Raw genomic sequence first — 18,679 nt, forward strand, 5'->3', positions numbered from 1 at the left:
TCTGTATGTGACTGATACAACATTTGCTATAATAATTGGCCAGACTGACATTAAAATGAAATAAAATCTGTACATGTGTGAGGCAGTCATAGAGTGAGAATGCCTAGCTGGGTTTGGTTTTAGAAATGAGCTGATATTTCTCTTCAAAGACACTGATTGCTTGTAAACAAATGTTGTGTTTAAAACATCTGCTTTGTGTAAAGAAAGAGCAGGCATTTGGAAAGAACTATTGGAACACATGCACTAGACATATGTATGAAATATTTAATTATTAATGAAGGTTTAATTATTCAATTACACAATATAAACCATAAAAATGTTTAAAAAGAGCAGTTTTGCAGCATTTTATTTTTTGGTAAATATCCAAACCTCTTAAAATTTCTTGCAGCTGTAGATTCCACTGAATTTTATTGAAAAACTGTGTTAATATTTAAAGAAATTACTCAATTTTCTGAACCAAATGTTGGAGTAGTTTATGTATTTCTTACCAAATATGATAGTGAACAGGAGCCAAAGATAACATGGTTTGTTTGACAATTTTTCTGAAAATTTAGTCCTTCAGCATAATTTATATGATCCAAAAATCAAACCTATTTAAATAACAAGACTCTGGAAGAACAAAATGGCTCCAATTGCCAATTTAAATATGCAAAAGGAGAGAAGTGCCTGATTTTGAGTTAGGGTGACACTGTATCTGCCAATGCAGCTAACCAGTGAAAATTTTGTTATGAACTGGACTAGAAACTGCCCCTTTTCAGTGCTACTGTGGGCATGAGCCTGGTATACAGAATTTTTAGGCCAGATCAAAAAGAGTGTCCCAGCCAGCAGACCACCTACGAAGATGAAAGGAGAAAAGTTGTGCGCTCCAAATAGCAAATGAAGGAAACAGGATTTCTAAGTCTTTGCAGACTCTATTCTTCTTTTATATAGTGCATTTTGTGATATTTGATCTTTCCTGAAACACAGCTCTTGAGTTCTAGTCACTGGGTAAGATTTTTATTTTTCATTAAGAAATAAATAATTTCTGTCTAATACTGTTAGACAGTGAAATGTTTGATCCAAATCCATTCTGAAGACTGAGAAATAAAAAAGTTCAAAAGAGCATACAAATAGTATTCCTGTAAAAATTCAAGATTTTTAGTTCTCATTATCTCAGGGGGCACTTTACCTGAGATTTTTCCCAAGTTTGCATATGAGCAAATAGAAGCAGCCATCCTCAACCTTTGAGTCAGAACTGGAGATCATAAATTTTTAATATGCTTTGCAAACACAGGTTGTACTTTGCTTACAAAAAGACATAATCTGGCTGTGTAGAGAGGTTTTATGTAATCTTGACATGCCAAACACTGTTCCAGAAGGAAAGACAGTTGGAAGTCTCAGATTTCTCTCTGGTAAGCCTGAAATACACTCCATAGGATGAGATCTGATCTAAGTCTGCAATCTGGAGTGATTCTTGTGACTGACGTGAAGGTACCCTGGTAACTGCTTCTGGAATCAGACTTTGGTCCACAGGCTTTGCATTTCACGTGACAATGCAGAGCTTGTATAGGCCTCCTCAAAACAGTAAGATGGTTGATCTTCATAGGATACTTGCAGTCTTAGTGTCCTAACCATATGTATTAGAGAACTTTGTGAGGTGTTCTGTAAAGTTATTTTTGCCTTTTTAGTGGAGTTTTCCCATAATTGAAACAAAAGGTTGGGATTGAAGAGTGGTGTGTGTTCAGGTCTTGTCCTGATATGAAGCTGGGACATTATAAGAATCTTGTCTCTTGCAGTAGGAAATGTTCGTATCTTAGTATGTGAAGATGCCCATGGAGATCTGCTATTTACACAGCTTTGTGGGTATTTATCAAATATTTTCTCTGCTGGTTTGTTTGTCAGCAGCAATTGTCTAAACTTTTTTAAAGAAATAGCCCCGTATTTGCTGCACAAATTTTACGAGAATAGAATATTGGGTGCACCGTTTTGGATTTTTTTTCCCTGTAAATTCTGCTTCGAAAGATGTTTATAGCTGTATGTTCTGAACTACCCAATTTGCATGGCAGAATACCAATGAAAGGAGCTAAAGGAGTGCAGCATCTCTACTTCTGGAGCAGGAGTTTCTGGACCTTAGCCAGAGCATATTGGGTGGAGGAGTTGCCAGCTATCATAGTGTGTTGCTCTTCCAGGAAGAGGTGGCAGCAGTAGTGGACATCACAGCATAAATATTGAGAGATGGCTGAGAAACTATTGTCTTGAAGCTGGCTGAGGTGGCTCCTAGAGCCTGGCTTTACAGGTGAACTTTCTGGATTCTATATGGTGAGATATCTGAAAGGTAATCTGAATTCAGAAAACGTGAGATCTTTCTCCAGAGCAATCTACAAAGTCAAGCTACAAGAGAAGTAGACTGGCAAGCTGACAGAAACTTTTCAAACCCTGCATGTGTGTTGAAATTTTACTACAATAGAACCCTTGCTGGGGCTTGTTTAGATTTTGATGAACTGGCAAATTCTGATGAATTTTTCCAATCAGTTTCAGTTTTAAGCTCTGAGTCTTATTCAATAATCCTGCTGTGCTGAAATGTGTTTTCTTTTACAACCTTCTGAATGCTGTTATGCCTAAATCCCACCTAATCCATGGTATTTGTTACCATAATAATGCTGATGTGATCCAAATGTTATATGCCTTTGACAGGAAAATGTAGAAGGTGAAAACTGTGATCTCTGTAAACCAGGATTCTACAATTTGCAAGAAAGAAATCCTCAGGGCTGCACAGAGTGTTTTTGCTTTGGTGTTTCTGACGTCTGTGACAGTCTTACATGGCCTATCAGTCAGGTATGTAAATGTTATGTCCATGACCTAATATTCTTTCTTCAAGCAGCTCAAAAATGTACTATATTTCTCTTTGACACGTGCCCAAGTTAGCTTCAAATTCTGGTGTGTGTCTCCTTACAGAGGAATGGATCAGTATCATTGGGCAGCTCTGAGGTAGTCAGTAACTCATCCCAGTGCAGTCTATGGCCCTGCTAGCTTGCAGTCATATCAGAATCATTAGGTAGTGAAGGCTGCAATAATGCATTGGAAAAATTTACTTTTTTTCTGACTGTTAAAGTTCCTTTTCATGCTGAAGAGATAAACCCAAACCTGTTTCCTTGCTCTTATACCAAATGGACAAGGCTATTGGACCTCTGGCAATATGGCCAATACTCTTTCTTAGCAAACACTGTTTATAAATATAATTGTTTTCTGATTAAACAGTTCTTGAGTTATGGGCTTTGGGGCCACTCTTTTCCCACTAAATTCCTTATGTATCTTTGCAGAGCTAGCTACACTTTGGTCTCCTGCTTTGTGTGCAACAAAAAGGCAGGAAAACATATTGAATTGACTGAAATTCTAAGATGATTGAATAAAACTCTCTCTGTGAGAAGAACAAAGTTCTCTCATCTTGGCCTCTCTTCTGGGACTGTAGTTTTTGCTTTTCTCCAGCTCAGCCCTATCTATAAATGGGGACAAGTGGCCTTGAAGCCTTTGAAATTCTGTGTTTCTGTCTCAGGGAGCTGCATTGGTGTAATGTTCATTTTGTTGGAAGGATGAAAATCAAACTCAAATAGAGACCTGGAGACCATCCTAGTCTGAAGTGGCAAATTTGCATGTTTTGGGTGTCAGACTTGGCTAATGGAAGTGCTCTAGATCCATCAGTTTGAATGACTATCTAGGAAGAGGTGAATGCTTTCTCAGTGACACAACTGCCCAACTTTCATTAATATTACTACTCTTGCAGATTTCAGACATGACTGGATGGCTTATTACTGACCTGTACAAGGCAAGCAGTGTGCAGCCTCAGCGAAGCCAATTTGATGGACCCCATCAAATAAGTATTAACAACACTGAGGCTGTGAAAGTACTGAAAAATACTTATTACTGGTCAGCACCTGAGGCATATCTAGGAAATAAAGTAAGTACCTACCTAAGTGTCAAAACTCCTTTATAGGTTCTCTGTCTTAACCATAACCTGTTGTTCTAAATATATAATTTCTGTAATTAAAGCTTGCACATAAAGCTCAGTATTACCAAACTTTTCACTGTAGCTCTGCTTTTTAAATCAGGATGTTCCTGTTCAGACATTCCCAGTACCCTCTTTTTGCACTTTGAATTCATCCATCTCTCCACTTCCTTCCCTGCCTATCCTTGACACAGTATAATTTCTCTTTACTGTTACTGACTTATATGCTCACATTTCCCAAGCATTTGATTCCTATCCCAAAACTTACACCCTTAATGCCTTGTCCAATAACAGTAGATGGAACCATTAAAATCTCTGCTCCTTGGCCATCATCTGTTTCCAAATAACTAGTCTCTAATTTTTTCCCTGTTTACTAGCTAAAGCTCTGGGTCTCCTAGTTTTTGCAGCAGAATCACAGAATAGTTGAGGTTGGAAGGGACCTCTGGGGGTCATCTTGCTTCAGCTCTGTCCTCAAGTAGGGACACCTGGAACAGGTTAACCAGTACCATAATCAAAGAGCTGCTTCTGAGTATCTCTAAGGATGGAGACTCCACAACTTTTCTGAGCAACCTGTGCCACTGCTTGGGCACCCTCACAATAAATGTTTCCTGATGTCCAGCAGGAACCTCCTGTATTTCAGGTTGTGGTCATTGCCTGTTTTCCTGGCACTGGGCACCACTGAAAAGAGCCAAGGTCCAGCCTCTTTGCACCCTCTTTTAAGGAGTTTGAATATATAGATAAGATCTCTCTGAGCCTTTTGTAGGTGGGACAGTCCTGCTACTCTTGGTCTTTCCTCATATGAAAGATGCTTCAGCTCTTAATCATTTAGTGGCCCTTTGCTGGACTCTTTCCAGTATGTCCACCTCTCTCTAGTACTGGGAGGCCCAGAACTGGAGTCAGAACTCCAGCAGTGGCCTCACCAGTGGTGAGCACAGGAGATCCTTGAAGCCTTACCTGTAATTATTTTCAGTCCACTCTCTCTGCCCATGCAGCTGTGTTTATTATTAGTATAGTGACACAATAAATGAAAACAAGTGTAAGAAGTGTAACATTAAGGAGCAGATTTTGCACAGGGCAACACTTACTCAAATTCTGATTTCTTATTCATTTATTATAGGTTTTGCTGTTGGTTAACTTGCTTTTAGTAGTCAGCAGCAGCTGAGGGGCTAAGGACACTGAAAGGTGGTGTATGGAATGTGAAAATCTCCCACAATGCTGTGCCCCTTGGCTAGGATGATAGTGTACATCTCAGCTGTCTGTTCAGAGTCCTGTTAGTGTTTCACTGAATGAGGGCACTTATCTGAATCACCTGTAGAGCCTTGAGCCAGCTCTCACCACCTGCACAGCAACACGCCAACTCTTGTTCCTGTGCTGACACTCATGGCATGTTAAACTTTTTCTGTAAAGTGGTATTTGTAAGCCTAAAACTGTCATATAATTTGGAGGTGGTACTGACCCATGTAATTTCTTTGTGTTGGCTGGAGGTTGTAGTGTTGTTAAGACTTTGCTTTTTTATTTCAGCTCACAGCTTTTAGTGGAGACTTGAAGTATACAGTATCTTATGACATTCCAATGGAGACCGTGGACAGTGATATAGTGTCTAGTGTGGATGTCATCATTCAGGTGGGGTTTTTTTCAGCTTGTTACTATTCAAATGTTATTAAGAATCTACAAAGGGGTTAAAAAATAAAATAATATTTCTATACTAGTAGTTTTGTCAGTTTTAAGTCCTTTAAATGTCACTGTCAAAATTTTATTACTACTCATTTCTCTGATTATCTAATCCATACCATACTAGTTTTAAATGCTTAATACCTAGAATTTAATCTGTATGTATGTGGGTGAGTTGTTTATTACCAAATGTACAAAGCTGTGTTTACAAAACAAACTGCAATAAACTGGAAAGACTTATGCCTATGAAAAAGGTGAGTGTGTTTGCTGATTGCTTACTTCTCTAGATTTATAGTGCAGTTAAAAAGTAAGGCTCTATACTGAATCCAGGCATCTCCAAAACCATAATTTTTTTATATGTATTAAGCAATAGAACAAAGAAGAAAGGAAATTCTGTTTCCTAGAGGTATTAGATTTTTGCAATTTAATTTATTCTTTTACAAAAGAATTCTGAAGTCTCTAAACCATGAGAGAATGGTGTTGTGGTCTCAAAGCCACAGAAAATGTTGACCTTTTACTTACTTTTTCTTAATGCAAAGAATTTATTTTGATTGCTTCTTCTCTGTGTTACATGGATGTGTATTTGACACTAAATGTTATTGCTTAATAAAAATTACATGCAAATATGCAGAATGTTTTCCCTTGTCCTTCAATTTCAGGGTAATGGGCAGATTCTGAGTACAAGAGCAGCGGGCTTGTCATTACAGCCATATGAGGAGTATTCTAATTCAGTGAGACTTGTAGCAGACAATTTCATAGAGTTTAATACAAAAAAGGCAATAGACCGAGAAATGTTGATGACTGTTCTGGCAAATGTGACCCATCTTCTGATCAGGGCCAACTACAACATTGCCAAAAAGGCTGTGTACAGGTAAGTGAGATAAAATATTCAAGTTAGTCTATATACTTCTATTATTTTTCTGCATATGAATCATGATTCTTAGTGGCAGTATTCCTGAAGTTTGATGTTAATAGTTTCTAGAAAAAATGTTGTTTATTGAATTTTCTTAGGACCAGTCATATAGAGTGTGGGGTAAGGGACATTTGATTTTAAAGATATCTGATAGCAGAGATGTTGTCTTCTGCTTTAAAATAGTAGTGCATAAAAGTCTCATTACAATGGCTGCTTTTTAGGGGGAAATGCCTCCAGAACTCCCTGCAGTATGCTTATTTGGGTATGTGGCAAGTTAATCCATCACTGACTATTGAAAACCTATCAATAAGGACATTGATTTTAATTTCTTTTGATGCTTGTTTGTGGCTGTTATTGAGACTCATCTCTAAGGGAGTCCTTAATAGGAAAATAAGACTGCAATGGATTAGCTGATCATTCCATAGTCTCAAAGCAGCATTTGCAGTATCTGTGTGAGACCTTACAGATCTTTGTTTCACCTCTTCTCCAAGATACAGGAATAAAGTTGTGTTGCTCTCAAGGGAGTCAGCTTCATCATTTACTTAATTTCCTTACACTCACTGACAATTTTCTACGTCATTCCCTAGTTAGAGCATGGTACTAATAACACTAAAGTTATGGATTCAAATCCCCAAATGAGCCATTTATTTAAGAGCTGGACTTGATGATCCCTTTCAACTCAAAATATTCTGTGAATATTCTGTCATTTGGTAGCATTTTGTGTCAATAAAATAGGAACTGATACCAAATTTGCTTTGTGCACCCACACCACTCTGGTGAAATTTATGTTCATTTAGGGATAGTGTGTTTGTCTTTATGGAATGTTTGTAAAGATTTCTTACAAAAATGTGTAAGACACCCTCCTGTGGCTGAGGAGGTTGTCTCTTCCAGTAACAATAATGATAACAAGAGACATCTGGAAATGCTGTGATAAGAATATGATCACAGACTTCTTGGAAAAGAGATTTGTGCCTGTTCTTCCATTGTCCCTGCCAGGGAGCAGTGCTCAGTAGTGTTACCTCCCCAGAAGGAAACTGTCCTCCTGAAGATCAAGTCTGGGGAAACAAATGATGTGATGTTTTCTTCCTTAACCCTAGGCTGGACTCTGTGACCCTGGATACTGCAAGTGCAAATGTTATAGATCTTTCTTCAGCTCCAGATGTGGAATTCTGTGAATGTCCTCAGGGTTACACAGGATTATCCTGCGAGGTAACCTCTTACAGTGTTTTGTGTGTACAAAATTATCTCTTATTGTGAAGGATCTAGGCTTAAAGGTAGGCTGCCTTTAATTAAACTGCCATTAAAGTGTATGTTCTGTGGTGAATTGCTGCCTACTATACTTTATGCAATCCCGAAGGTATTTTCTTTCAGATACTCTAAACAGGATTTTAAACTTATTTATTGAATTATTTTCATGGCACTAAAATATGATGATGTGCTTCAGAATATCAGTGTTTCAGAGGGAGCAGCTGTTAAAGCTCTGTGAAGCTATTTTGAGCTTACCCTACTCATTAATAGTGCTTTTTCTGGAGCTGGAGCATGTGCAGTTTATTCCTATTATGTGCCATTAAGTTTATGGAGGCAATGAGAAACCTTAGCAGGGAGAAATGCTAGCTTTTGGAAGAGCCCACAAGGGTGAAATGCATTGTGCAAGCTGGTGTTTTCTGTATCTGTAAATAGAAGATTTAGAGAGGCACAGTCCTACTGCAGAATAGCAGGAATTATTTTGGCAAATAATTTCAGTATGAAAATACTGAAATTTTGCTCTAGCATTGTTAATGATTCTGCAGAGGTGGTAGAATATCTTTTCTATTGTCCCATAATAACGAATTTCACATATTAAAACACACAAAAGTTAACTTTCATGCCTCCAGGGAACAAAGGGATGAATCAAAGTTTTATGGAGTTAATTCTTATCCTCTTTATCCAGTGCAAGTAAAAAAACAACGACTTGAAAAGAGCTACAGTGACATCAATAGGGTTGAAAGAGCATTCAGTTACCACAGTGTGAAAGGGTTGGATGGTGGGTGGTCGGAAGTGCACTCTTTGAAAAAGTTTTGATGTGTATTTTCAGCACACATAATGCTACTGCTTTTTCTCCCTTCATTCCTCTTCAGTCCTGTCTGCCTGGGTACTACCGTGTGGATGGAATACTCTTTGGAGGCATTTGTCAGCCCTGCAAGTGCAATGGGCATGCAACTGAGTGTGACATTCACGGTGTTTGCTTTGTAAGTCATCCTTCAAAGTGTTCTGCATTTTAAGTACCTATTTAGGAGTTAAGAGAGCATTTTGACTGTAGGAGACAAGTTTACAGTGTGCATAATTTCAAGCTGTGGTTACCAAGTGTTTATTTTTGTTGGTTTTCATTGTTTAGTTCAGAGTATGTTTCAAGACTCCATTCTTGTGTTTTCCAATAAACAATTTGTTTTAGTTTATCATTTCAAGTGGGGCATAGTCAGAACTAATACAAATATGTCGTCATATACTGGCTGATAAACATCTTGATTTTGGTTGCTGCACATTCCTGAAAAGAACAAATTTAAGTGGTGAATATCTGTTTTCAGATACATGTGCATCTTCCATGACTAACACCAGTGGAAATTGCACATTACCTTGTGAAGAGAAAATTTAGCTCTCAGATCTCTTCTGAAAATTAGAGGTTACTGGAATAAAATGGCTAAACACCAGTAAAAACTATATAAGTTTGTTACTGCAAATGTATGCAATATGTGAAATACATTTAAGTATGTGTATACGTAATGTGGCTGGTTTCATAAAGTATATTCTAAAATGTAGGAAAAACCAATCAGGATTGTTATAACTCAGAAAAAAAAAACCCAAACCACTTATTTTCAGAGTTCTAGGCAGTTCTTCATGGCTTGAAGGATGGCTTCCTTGGATGTCATGCTGCATGCAGACTGCTGTAGGAATCCCTCAGGGGCCGAAAAACCATCAAGAGAAAATACAAAAAGATTTTTTCCATGTCTCACAGGCTTGTCAACACAACACAACAGGACCTTTCTGTGATCAGTGCTTGCCTGGCTTCTATGGAAATCCATCCCAAGGAACATCTGAGGACTGCCGGCCCTGTGCATGTCCTCTCAGTTCTGCTGCAAACAAGTAAGCTTCTTATGCAAGGCTGTCTTTTGCATCTTCAGCAAAAACAGAAAGTGAGAAAAAGAAAAATATCATGACATCTGAAGGAGAAAGAAAAGGAATTTTTTTTCTTCATCTTTCTTTGCATACATTTCATAGAAACATTCTTTTTTGAGGCAGTCTAAATATATAGACTAGGCTAAGACAGGCTGAGTGAACTGGTATGATTTTGCATGGTGGATGAAAGTAATAATTCAACCTGTCCTTGAACTTTGCACCAAAACCATGGTTATTTTCCTTGTTTTTTCAGAAAACAGTAGAAGGACAGAAGTGTTGCATCTGAAAAAAAGTAACTCAGTACAGCAATTGTACTGCTTTGCTAGAATGAAAACCAAGTTTTTAGGAAGTTTTAAAATCTTGTTTATAAAATACAAAAAAAACCCAAGAGTTTTTTAAAATTATACAGTTATTTTGACACATTATAATGTTAAAAGCATTGATAAATGAGGAAAAAATTGCAATTGTGTGTTTTTATAGCTAGGTGCAAGGAAAGGTGGATATTGAATGTTTGCAGAAGTCTTGTGATTCTGTGCATTGATACCAACTGTCATAAATTTTGTTAATAGTTTCAGTCCCACTTGCCAGCTGAGTGAAGAAGGTGGAATTGTCTGTGACAAATGTCTTCCAGGCTATACTGGTTCTCAGTGTGAAAGGTATGTACACTAATTTTGGGTGAAACATCTGTATCATTGCCATCACTAGGTGTTCCTCATCCTATCTTCCTTGTATTGTTCATACCACATGTACAGAACATTCCTAATAACATTTTCCTTCTTATTTGGTCTTTCATTGTAATACAGAGACACTTTAGATTAAAATTTAACAGGAAAAACTCCCTTCAGTGAGGAGAGTGTATGACATGTCCACACTCCAGCTGACAAAGTTTTTAAACTCTGATGCAGGTGTGCTAATGGTTACTATGGGAATCCTCTTATGGCTGGACAGTTGTGTGCTCCTTGTGAATGCAATGGCAATGTAAACCCTCAAGAAGAGGGCCACTGTGATCCCTTCACAGGACAGTGCCTGAAATGTCTGGGGAACACAGCAGGTGACCACTGTGAAAAGTGTGCTGATGGCTATTATGGGGATGCAGTGATTGAAAAAAACTGTCATCGTAAGTTGTTATTTTTATTACTTTCAACACTTAAAGAACACAAAAATGTAGTGTTCATGTGCAAAATGGATGGGGACATGTGCACCTTTGCTGAAAGAGTTAACCTTCAAGTTGTGAGTTGGCAAGTGCAGGTTGAAAACTGGGGTTGGGTTAGGCTGAGGGAGGGGTATTATGTTAGGGTTTGACACTTGGTATCCCTGGAACTTAATGGCTTGCATAACACTATCCCTCCAGTGATATGCTGGACACATTTCCCACTTCTGAATGTCACATATAGGGCTGGAAGAAGAAAACTTTTCTAATACAGCTATTCAGAGGTGTTTTGTTTTGGTTTAAGTTTTGGCCCAAATGTGCAGGCATTTCTATGGTATATTAGCATCTGTGGGATATAAACAGATGAAACACATCATATACCAGATTTTGAATTCTGTATAATAATGAATGCCTGTAGATACACATGACTAATTTTTAAACTTGGTTTCTTTTTGTCTGAACACAAGCCTGTGCCTGCCACGTGAATGGTTCCCTTTCAAGTACTTGTCACCATGAGACAGGTGTCTGCTCCTGTAAATCAAATGTAATTGGAGAAAGATGTGATAAATGCTTGGTAAGCAGATATATTGCCTGTTGCTAGTGTATAGATTTTCTTATCTTCCTCTTTATCTATAGATTGTGATTTGAGCAGATACAGAGAATAGCAGCAAATAGGTTTGGGGGAGAGGGGCCTGTGGAGTGGAGACCGAAGTATTTGTGGCTGAAAATTGCTCTGCATGTACTCCTTGCAGATGTGAAGCTATGTAATTGACTCAGCACCCTCCTGCACAGGGCTGTACAGGCTGGTGCTGACAGTGTGCAGTCAAAAGCCAAACCAAACACTTAACAAACCTGAAGGGATCTTAGAGCTGTGCTTCTGTAAAATGAAGTCTGAGTTGGGAATACCTGAAGAAATGTGGCTGGTGATAATACATACATCATGGCTGAATGCCAACAAGGGATTCAGCTGAAAGGCAGGCCTGTTATAGCAACATGCAGATATTCACTGGTGATACAAACCAGCAGCTTCCAGTCTATGCTAAGTGTAGAACTACATCAGAGACCAGAGCAGGAAATCTGTGCCCAGTTACTGCCTTTTGTGCCAGCCCAGCTGAATGACATTGAGCACACAGATATACTGAGTCACTGACCTGCCCTGTTCTAGGCTTTCATTCACAGTCACAGTTATCTGTGCTTGATCAGCACAGCCCACCCTCACCTCATGCAAGTCTTTAAATTAGAATAACATCAGGCTTCAAAACATAGTGTCTTGCTTGTGAGATTAAGGACCATGAGAGCATTTCAGGGTTGAGTTTTTCACCCAAGGGCATATTGCTTTATAGCTGGCAGCAGTGAAGACATAATGCCAGGGAGTCTTTCCACAGCAGTCACACAGTGCTGGCCAAGATTCATGCAGGTCAGACATCGTGGGGAGTAAACAAGAGAAAACAAGAGTGTATATTGTAGTATTTTCAAAAATTTATGAAACGGGACAAATCTATTTATTTCTTTTCCAACAGAATGGGTATTATGGGCTGCTTACTGGGCTTGGCTGTGTTCCCTGCAACTGCAGTCAGTTTGGCTCAGTGTCCAAGGACTGCAATGACCAGGGGCAGTGTCACTGTGTGCCAGGAGTGGCTGGAGAGAAGTGTGATCGCTGTGCTCATGGCTTTTACGCATTCCAGGATGGTGGCTGCACACGTAAGCTCTAATCCATGATCCTGCCAGAGTTTGTCTGGAATTTCTTTCAGCAATATATTGTAGGTTGAACTCTGGCAAAGGTCACTTGTTGTGATGACAATACAGAAGAATCTGTAGGAAGGTCTACTAATACTTTGATTAAGCTAGGGAACAAAACATTTCTTTGCTTACTCTGTGGCTCCTTGTAAAAGGTGGTGACTATGAAATAACTCATAAAGAGTGCATGAGAGAAATATTACATCCTCAATGGCTCCTTTGTCTCTTTATTACAAAACCCTTCAGTCCTTCAAAGAGAATGAAACCTTTTTTTCTGCAGTTGGGAAAGTGAAGATCTATGCCTAAAGATTTTTACTTTTTTTTTTTTCATTTAAATCTTAAATATGTGTTTCATACTTTGATATGAAGTCATTGGCTCTGTTTTCCCATCATCACCTGGACATATGCAATTTTTAGTCATGATAAGGAAGAAATTGTTCATCTAAAAGGAGAACATGCCATCAAAACCAAATTTTTCATGTTAATAAGATGCCCTTTTCAATACTGTATAGCTAAAGGAATGCCTGCCTTTTCTCCAGTCAGACAAAATCACTTTTTTCATGCCTCAAACAGTCCATTAAAATGAAATATGCAATGAGATTGTGATAAGATTGTTTTGAAATGAATATAATTTGTCTGTACTAAGGATCAAAGATCCCTTGGGTGCCTTTAACCATTTCATTATTGGAAAATACTTAAATGTTAACAAAAAGATTATTAAAATCACTTCACTGAAATTCTGCTTTTTAACTGGAATAGTATTTTGTTTCTTAAATAGCCAAGTACATCCTGCAGTAGTGAGTTATTATAAAAATAATTATCCATCTCTATTATTCAATTCTTGAGTATTAACCCTTTCACCTGCTTGAAAACATTAGTTTATCTCCTGATGAGTTTTGTGTCCTCTGTAATAGAAAAGTTTTCCTCAAATGTACGCTACTCCAAAAGTAAATTTATTTAGTCTTGTTGATTCCCCTGTGAAAGTGCTGCTCTGCTTTCTGAAACACCAAATAGGCTAAGTCAATTAGCAATAATGGGCTTCCAGTAAAAAGATGAAATGTCACTGCGGTCATGATTTGTTTCTCAGTGATTAGAGATGGCAAGGAGTTCCTAGTGGAACAGACAAATGCACTGCATAAGAAAAGTAAGACTATTGTTGGTCTTGGAATTTCTTCTCTGTAGTAAAGTGTGGATAAAATTAACATTTGGTCCTGTTTCTCTTGCAGCCTGTGACTGTGCCCATACTCAAAACAACTGTAATGCTGATTCTGGCCAATGCATTTGTCCCCCTCACACTCAGGGGCAAAAGTGTGAACTCTGTGAAGAAAATTACTGGGGACTCTCTCCTAAACTTGGTTGCAAGGTATGGTAGGCTGGGTGAAAAGCCATGGCTTTTCAAAAAATTGTTAAAAACAATTTGCCTTATACAAATGTCAGAAATGGACTCTTTTTTTGAGAACCATGATCTTTATTCTGTCTCAATGTTAATGCAACATGCTCACACTAAAACAAAAAACAGCAAAACAACAGGTGGCACAATGTTTATTGAGCAACCTTCTAAGAGGGCTGTCTTTGAAAATATTATCAGAGTGCTTATTCTGGATAGGTGCATAGTTCACACAGAATTTGTGAGGTGTGTATTCTAACATTTAGGTGTTTAAATGGCGATACTAAACCAGATTTATAGCAGCACAGCAAGGGGCAACTGGTAACATAGTTTCTGTGCAAATCAGTAAGTGATAGTATTACGGATTTAAGAATATTGGAAGTGTCTTGAAAGTTACTGCAGGCATTTTTTTTGAAAATTTATAATTTAAATGGTGTAATGTAGTTAATGTTTCATGGATGGAACATTGGTAGCTCCCATTATCTCAGCTTAATTGTTATGATTAAGCAATAAAGTGCCAAGTCAGTGCAGATCCAAGGAACAGCATCCTTTTATGCCTTTAGGTTCATGCAGTAAATTCCTGTCAGGTATGGCATAGGTTCAAACTATTTTATAAATGTTGAGATTTTAAAAAGCCTCAATTACATGAATGTAATGGATAACTTCAGTGGAGAAACCACAAATACAATCAACTTGACAAGGTCTGTCATTACATGCAGTAAGTATTTAAGTGTCAGCCAAATTGGTATCCTTTTTCTCTCTTTAATTTTTTAGAGTAAGGATGATAAAGTAGTCCTAATAAGTCTGCAGAGTTAACCATCTTAGTGATTTATAGTAACATAGTTGGCAACTGGTCTTTAAAACACGGCTTTGTTAGCTGTCAGCTTACTGTCATTCTTACCTAACATTCTGCAAATACAATGTGCTGGTCCTTCTGCATTTCTTTTGAGGTGTTAATTTCATAGGGTGATTCCACAACACTTGCCAATGATCAGGTGCAATTAAATATGCAGTTGATTAGTTCTTCTAGGTTATTTATCATTCCTATTTTGTTGCAACATCACAGTAATAAATGTGAAATATTATAATGTATTTTAGATCACTTCTTGATGCAACAAACAGTAACATGATCTCCAGATAATAGTCCCAACAGCGGGATATACCCTATGCTGAATAGTCAGATGTGGTAGTTTAAGATGAGGAGCATTGTCTTCTGGCAAATCCAGGAGAGACTCTTTGTGTGCTCTCTACATGGATAAAATGGGGGAGATGCTGAGAAGCCCAGACTGTCTGGTTTTGCAACACGGAATGCATATGTGGTTACTTCATCTGGCTCTGTTTCTAGAGGTTTTCTTGATATTTAGTATCCATTTCTGGGTGCAGTAGTGTAGCAGAGCTGTAGTCTTGTTTAGATTACAGTGCATTGTACCTTAGAGTCTTTATTTATCTTTGTCACAAGTAGCTAGAGATTGAACACATGTAAATTATTACTAACTTAGAGTTTGATGTTCAGAGCTGTGGACCTTTACTGATACTTGAGAGCTGAAGTTGTCAACCTGTGTGACCATAAAGTGTATTAAACTAGGTATTATAGTACCTGGTGCTGGAGTAAAAACTTATTAATACAAAGAGTGCCATGGGTAACCAGCAAAATTGTGAGGAATGCAAAAGTATAGACAGTAATTCTTCTGGAACTTGTGGGTCTTGGCATGCAGGACTTGGCAAGGTAAAGGCTTTTCATCTCACAGAGAGCTGATGAGCAAAATAACTCAGGGAAAATGCTCAGTAGATAGTGATAGATTGAATGTACTTTTTGCCTGTTCAATTAGAAATAACCACAGACCAAAACTGCATTTGTGAAGTAACCACAGATAAGAAATTAAGAGTGAAGGCTAATCCAAACTGCTTAAAAAAAAAATGACAAATAAAGTACACCCACTTTGCACGTTTGTAATACCAGGTTCATATTACTGATTGCATAATGAAGGATGCATTCTGCCAGGAAACAGTTTTCCTTCAGTACTGAGTTGCAACTGCATGTTGAGCTTCCCACCTTTGGGATGCAATGAGATTCTTGGTTCTTCATCAAATAGTAAAATTAGCTTGAGCATGATGCAGAAGCTATTAATGCTTCTTGAAATCTTAACAGAATGTTAGTTTTAAGATTTTCCTTTCTGTCATATTTATAAAATGATGATACAGATTTCTTTCATTCAGAATTTATACAACATTATTTTATTTACTTGCTGTACTCAATTACTAGTACTGTAAATTAAGTATTTTGGATATATTTTTGTTTTCTGGAACAGATTCCTTCAACTCCTTTGGTTCCCAACCCTTATTTGGGAACCAACAAAGTTGGTTTTGCCATCCACTGTTTATTTAACTTTTTGCCATCCACTGTTTATTGGAAATGCAGTTCTTTGCTAAAAACCAAACCAAACAACCTCATTTCTGTGTGGAATTTCTTCCCTTTTATTATTGTACAGTATTTGTTGACAAACACTGAGTTTTAAGGGTCATTTTTTAATTTACTGTGCTGTTTCTCCTGTAAGAAATTTTTTTAAAAGATCTGCTATTTATTAACCTTTCTTTTCTTCCACTAAGGCTTGCAACTGTAGCAGTGCTGGTTCAGCCAGTCTCCAGTGCGATGTGTTGACAGGCCAATGCCAGTGCAAAACTGAATTTGGAGGACGAGACTGTTCCAGGTGTGCCTTGGGCTACAGGGACTACCCGGACTGTGTTGCCTGTGACTGTGATTTGAGTGGAACCAAAGCGGAGACGTGTAATGGCACCGAAGGAGTTTGTGGTTGTGAAGAAGAAACTGGTGTCTGCACCTGCAAGGTACCGAGTCATTCTGCCCCTTCTAGGAAAGCATTGGTCCTTTCTAGACATTGATTGCATTGAAGTCAGGGAAGATACAGGCCTGAAAGGACTTCAAAAGGCAATCTCCATCATTTATGAGTACACCTAGATCATTGCTAAAGAATTTCCTGTGACAGATCTTACTATTAGTCAGGAAAAATTCAAAACCATTGAAGTTTTTCTGTTTGTACACATTTGGTTTTATTAGGTAAGGGAACAACACATTAGTTAGATGATGCAGCCTGCTTTTTTGAAAATTCAAATTATAATGGTAGGAAGAAACCAATAAATATGAATGGGAGAATCTCAGTGTTTTTTGAAATACGTTTATGTTGCGAGTTCGAATTAATTTCCTTTGCTGGAACCAAAGACAGTGCTTAAGAATAACTCAGATATATTGCTAATAGTGAACTCTGATATTCTTGTATATAGGGGAGGAAACATTAAAAACACATATATGGATTTTTCTGAAAAGATGGGAATCATTTTTTGAAAGACTGACTGATAGAAAACTTACTTCAAGACAACAAATTTATGCCTTCATAGTGTCTGTCCAATCTCTGGTTAAAGGTACCATTGGGCAGTGACTGTAGTTTTGGGTGTTTCTTGAGGTTCAGCTCACCAATTGGGAATTGAGTGCAAAAATAGACACTTGGGAATAGATCCCTTGATTCCTATTCATACTGAGCAGTTTATTTGGCTTTTAGAGCTCATTTTCCAGTTGCACGTTTGGGAGGAAATTCTGTCTTGAGTTGAAAGACATAGCTGCTAATTTTTGATAGACAGTCAAATATATGAGCTTAACTTAAATGTTCTGTGGTTGTTTGTGGGGAGTTTTGTGTGTGTGTTTTTTGTTTTTGGTTTTTTTTTTTTTTTAAGAAAGAAAGCAAAACAGCATTGGAAGATAAAGAAAAAAGTAATGTATTGCACAGTAAAACAGATTGCATACAATAATTGATATTCTGCTATGTAGTTTATGTAACAACTAAGATTTCTTCAAAAAATAATAATCTTTCATTTAGATAGAGAGGCATTATGAGTGTACTGTTACTTTTTTTTTTTTAATGTCCTCCAGGAAAATGTTTTTGGTCTACAATGCAGTGAGTGTAAACCTGGTACTTTTGGTCTGTCTGCTAACAATGCACTAGGATGTACTCCATGCTTCTGTTTTGGGTTGTCCACATCTTGTTCAGAACTAGAAGACCATGTGAGAATCCCTGTAAGTAAAGCAATACAATCACACAGAGACAATTTGCTGTTCTCCTCATGTTAGGTACCACGCTGGTGTGCACATTTAATGGACCAGGCTGAGTGTCCTGACTGGCTTATGGGGTCAGTGTCACAGGTCTGAACAGAAAAGAAAGCAAGTGGTAAATGGTCATACTCTTATTTCTGGAACCTTGTGTTTCTCTCTTCACTTCTTAAAAAAGTAAATATCAAGTGTGTTTTCCAGTTTTTTGGGTTGGGCATTTATTACTCTTAAGATGGACTATTGACTGTTTCAAAGCAGCTAAAATTGTTAACAGGATATTTGTTGAATGAATCTTTTGCTCTTTGTGTTGCAGATAACATTAACTCCAAATCAGACTATTCTGCACATAGTAGCTCAAAGTAACCTGACTGGAACAGTGGAAGGAGTATTTTCACAATTTCCTGATGTTTTATTGGATGCTGCCATAGTCAGAAAATACTTAAATACAGAAACATTTTACTGGAAGTTGCCAGAGCAGTTTCAGGGAGACCAGGTAAGACCGTTACATAATTGGAATGCTTTGTAGATAACCTTGTTGTCTGATAGACACTCCTTTACTTTAGAATAGT

At 37.7% G+C, this 18,679-nt stretch overlaps 1 protein-coding gene across 1 annotated transcript in view; it reads left to right on the plus strand.

Moving 5' to 3' along the window:
* The window catches only part of LAMA1 (laminin subunit alpha 1), a 98,993-nt gene that overhangs the window by 40,500 nt on the left and 39,814 nt on the right, over window positions 1–18,679 (plus strand). The window contains exons 11-25 of the mRNA XM_077184316.1: window positions 2,674–2,814; window positions 3,761–3,934; window positions 5,504–5,605; window positions 6,313–6,524; window positions 7,664–7,775; window positions 8,684–8,794; window positions 9,559–9,686; window positions 10,289–10,375; window positions 10,625–10,836; window positions 11,337–11,443; window positions 12,390–12,570; window positions 13,833–13,969; window positions 16,601–16,837; window positions 17,934–18,077; window positions 18,424–18,603. Coding sequence (XP_077040431.1) covers window positions 2,674–2,814; window positions 3,761–3,934; window positions 5,504–5,605; window positions 6,313–6,524; window positions 7,664–7,775; window positions 8,684–8,794; window positions 9,559–9,686; window positions 10,289–10,375; window positions 10,625–10,836; window positions 11,337–11,443; window positions 12,390–12,570; window positions 13,833–13,969; window positions 16,601–16,837; window positions 17,934–18,077; window positions 18,424–18,603 — 2,265 coding nt within the window. The remainder of the gene's footprint in view (window positions 1–2,673; window positions 2,815–3,760; window positions 3,935–5,503; window positions 5,606–6,312; window positions 6,525–7,663; window positions 7,776–8,683; window positions 8,795–9,558; window positions 9,687–10,288; window positions 10,376–10,624; window positions 10,837–11,336; window positions 11,444–12,389; window positions 12,571–13,832; window positions 13,970–16,600; window positions 16,838–17,933; window positions 18,078–18,423; window positions 18,604–18,679) is intronic.

This window comes from Agelaius phoeniceus, chromosome 1 (assembly GCF_051311805.1).
Source record: "Agelaius phoeniceus isolate bAgePho1 chromosome 1, bAgePho1.hap1, whole genome shotgun sequence".
In the NCBI taxonomy this organism is placed as follows: domain Eukaryota; kingdom Metazoa; phylum Chordata; class Aves; order Passeriformes; family Icteridae; genus Agelaius; species Agelaius phoeniceus.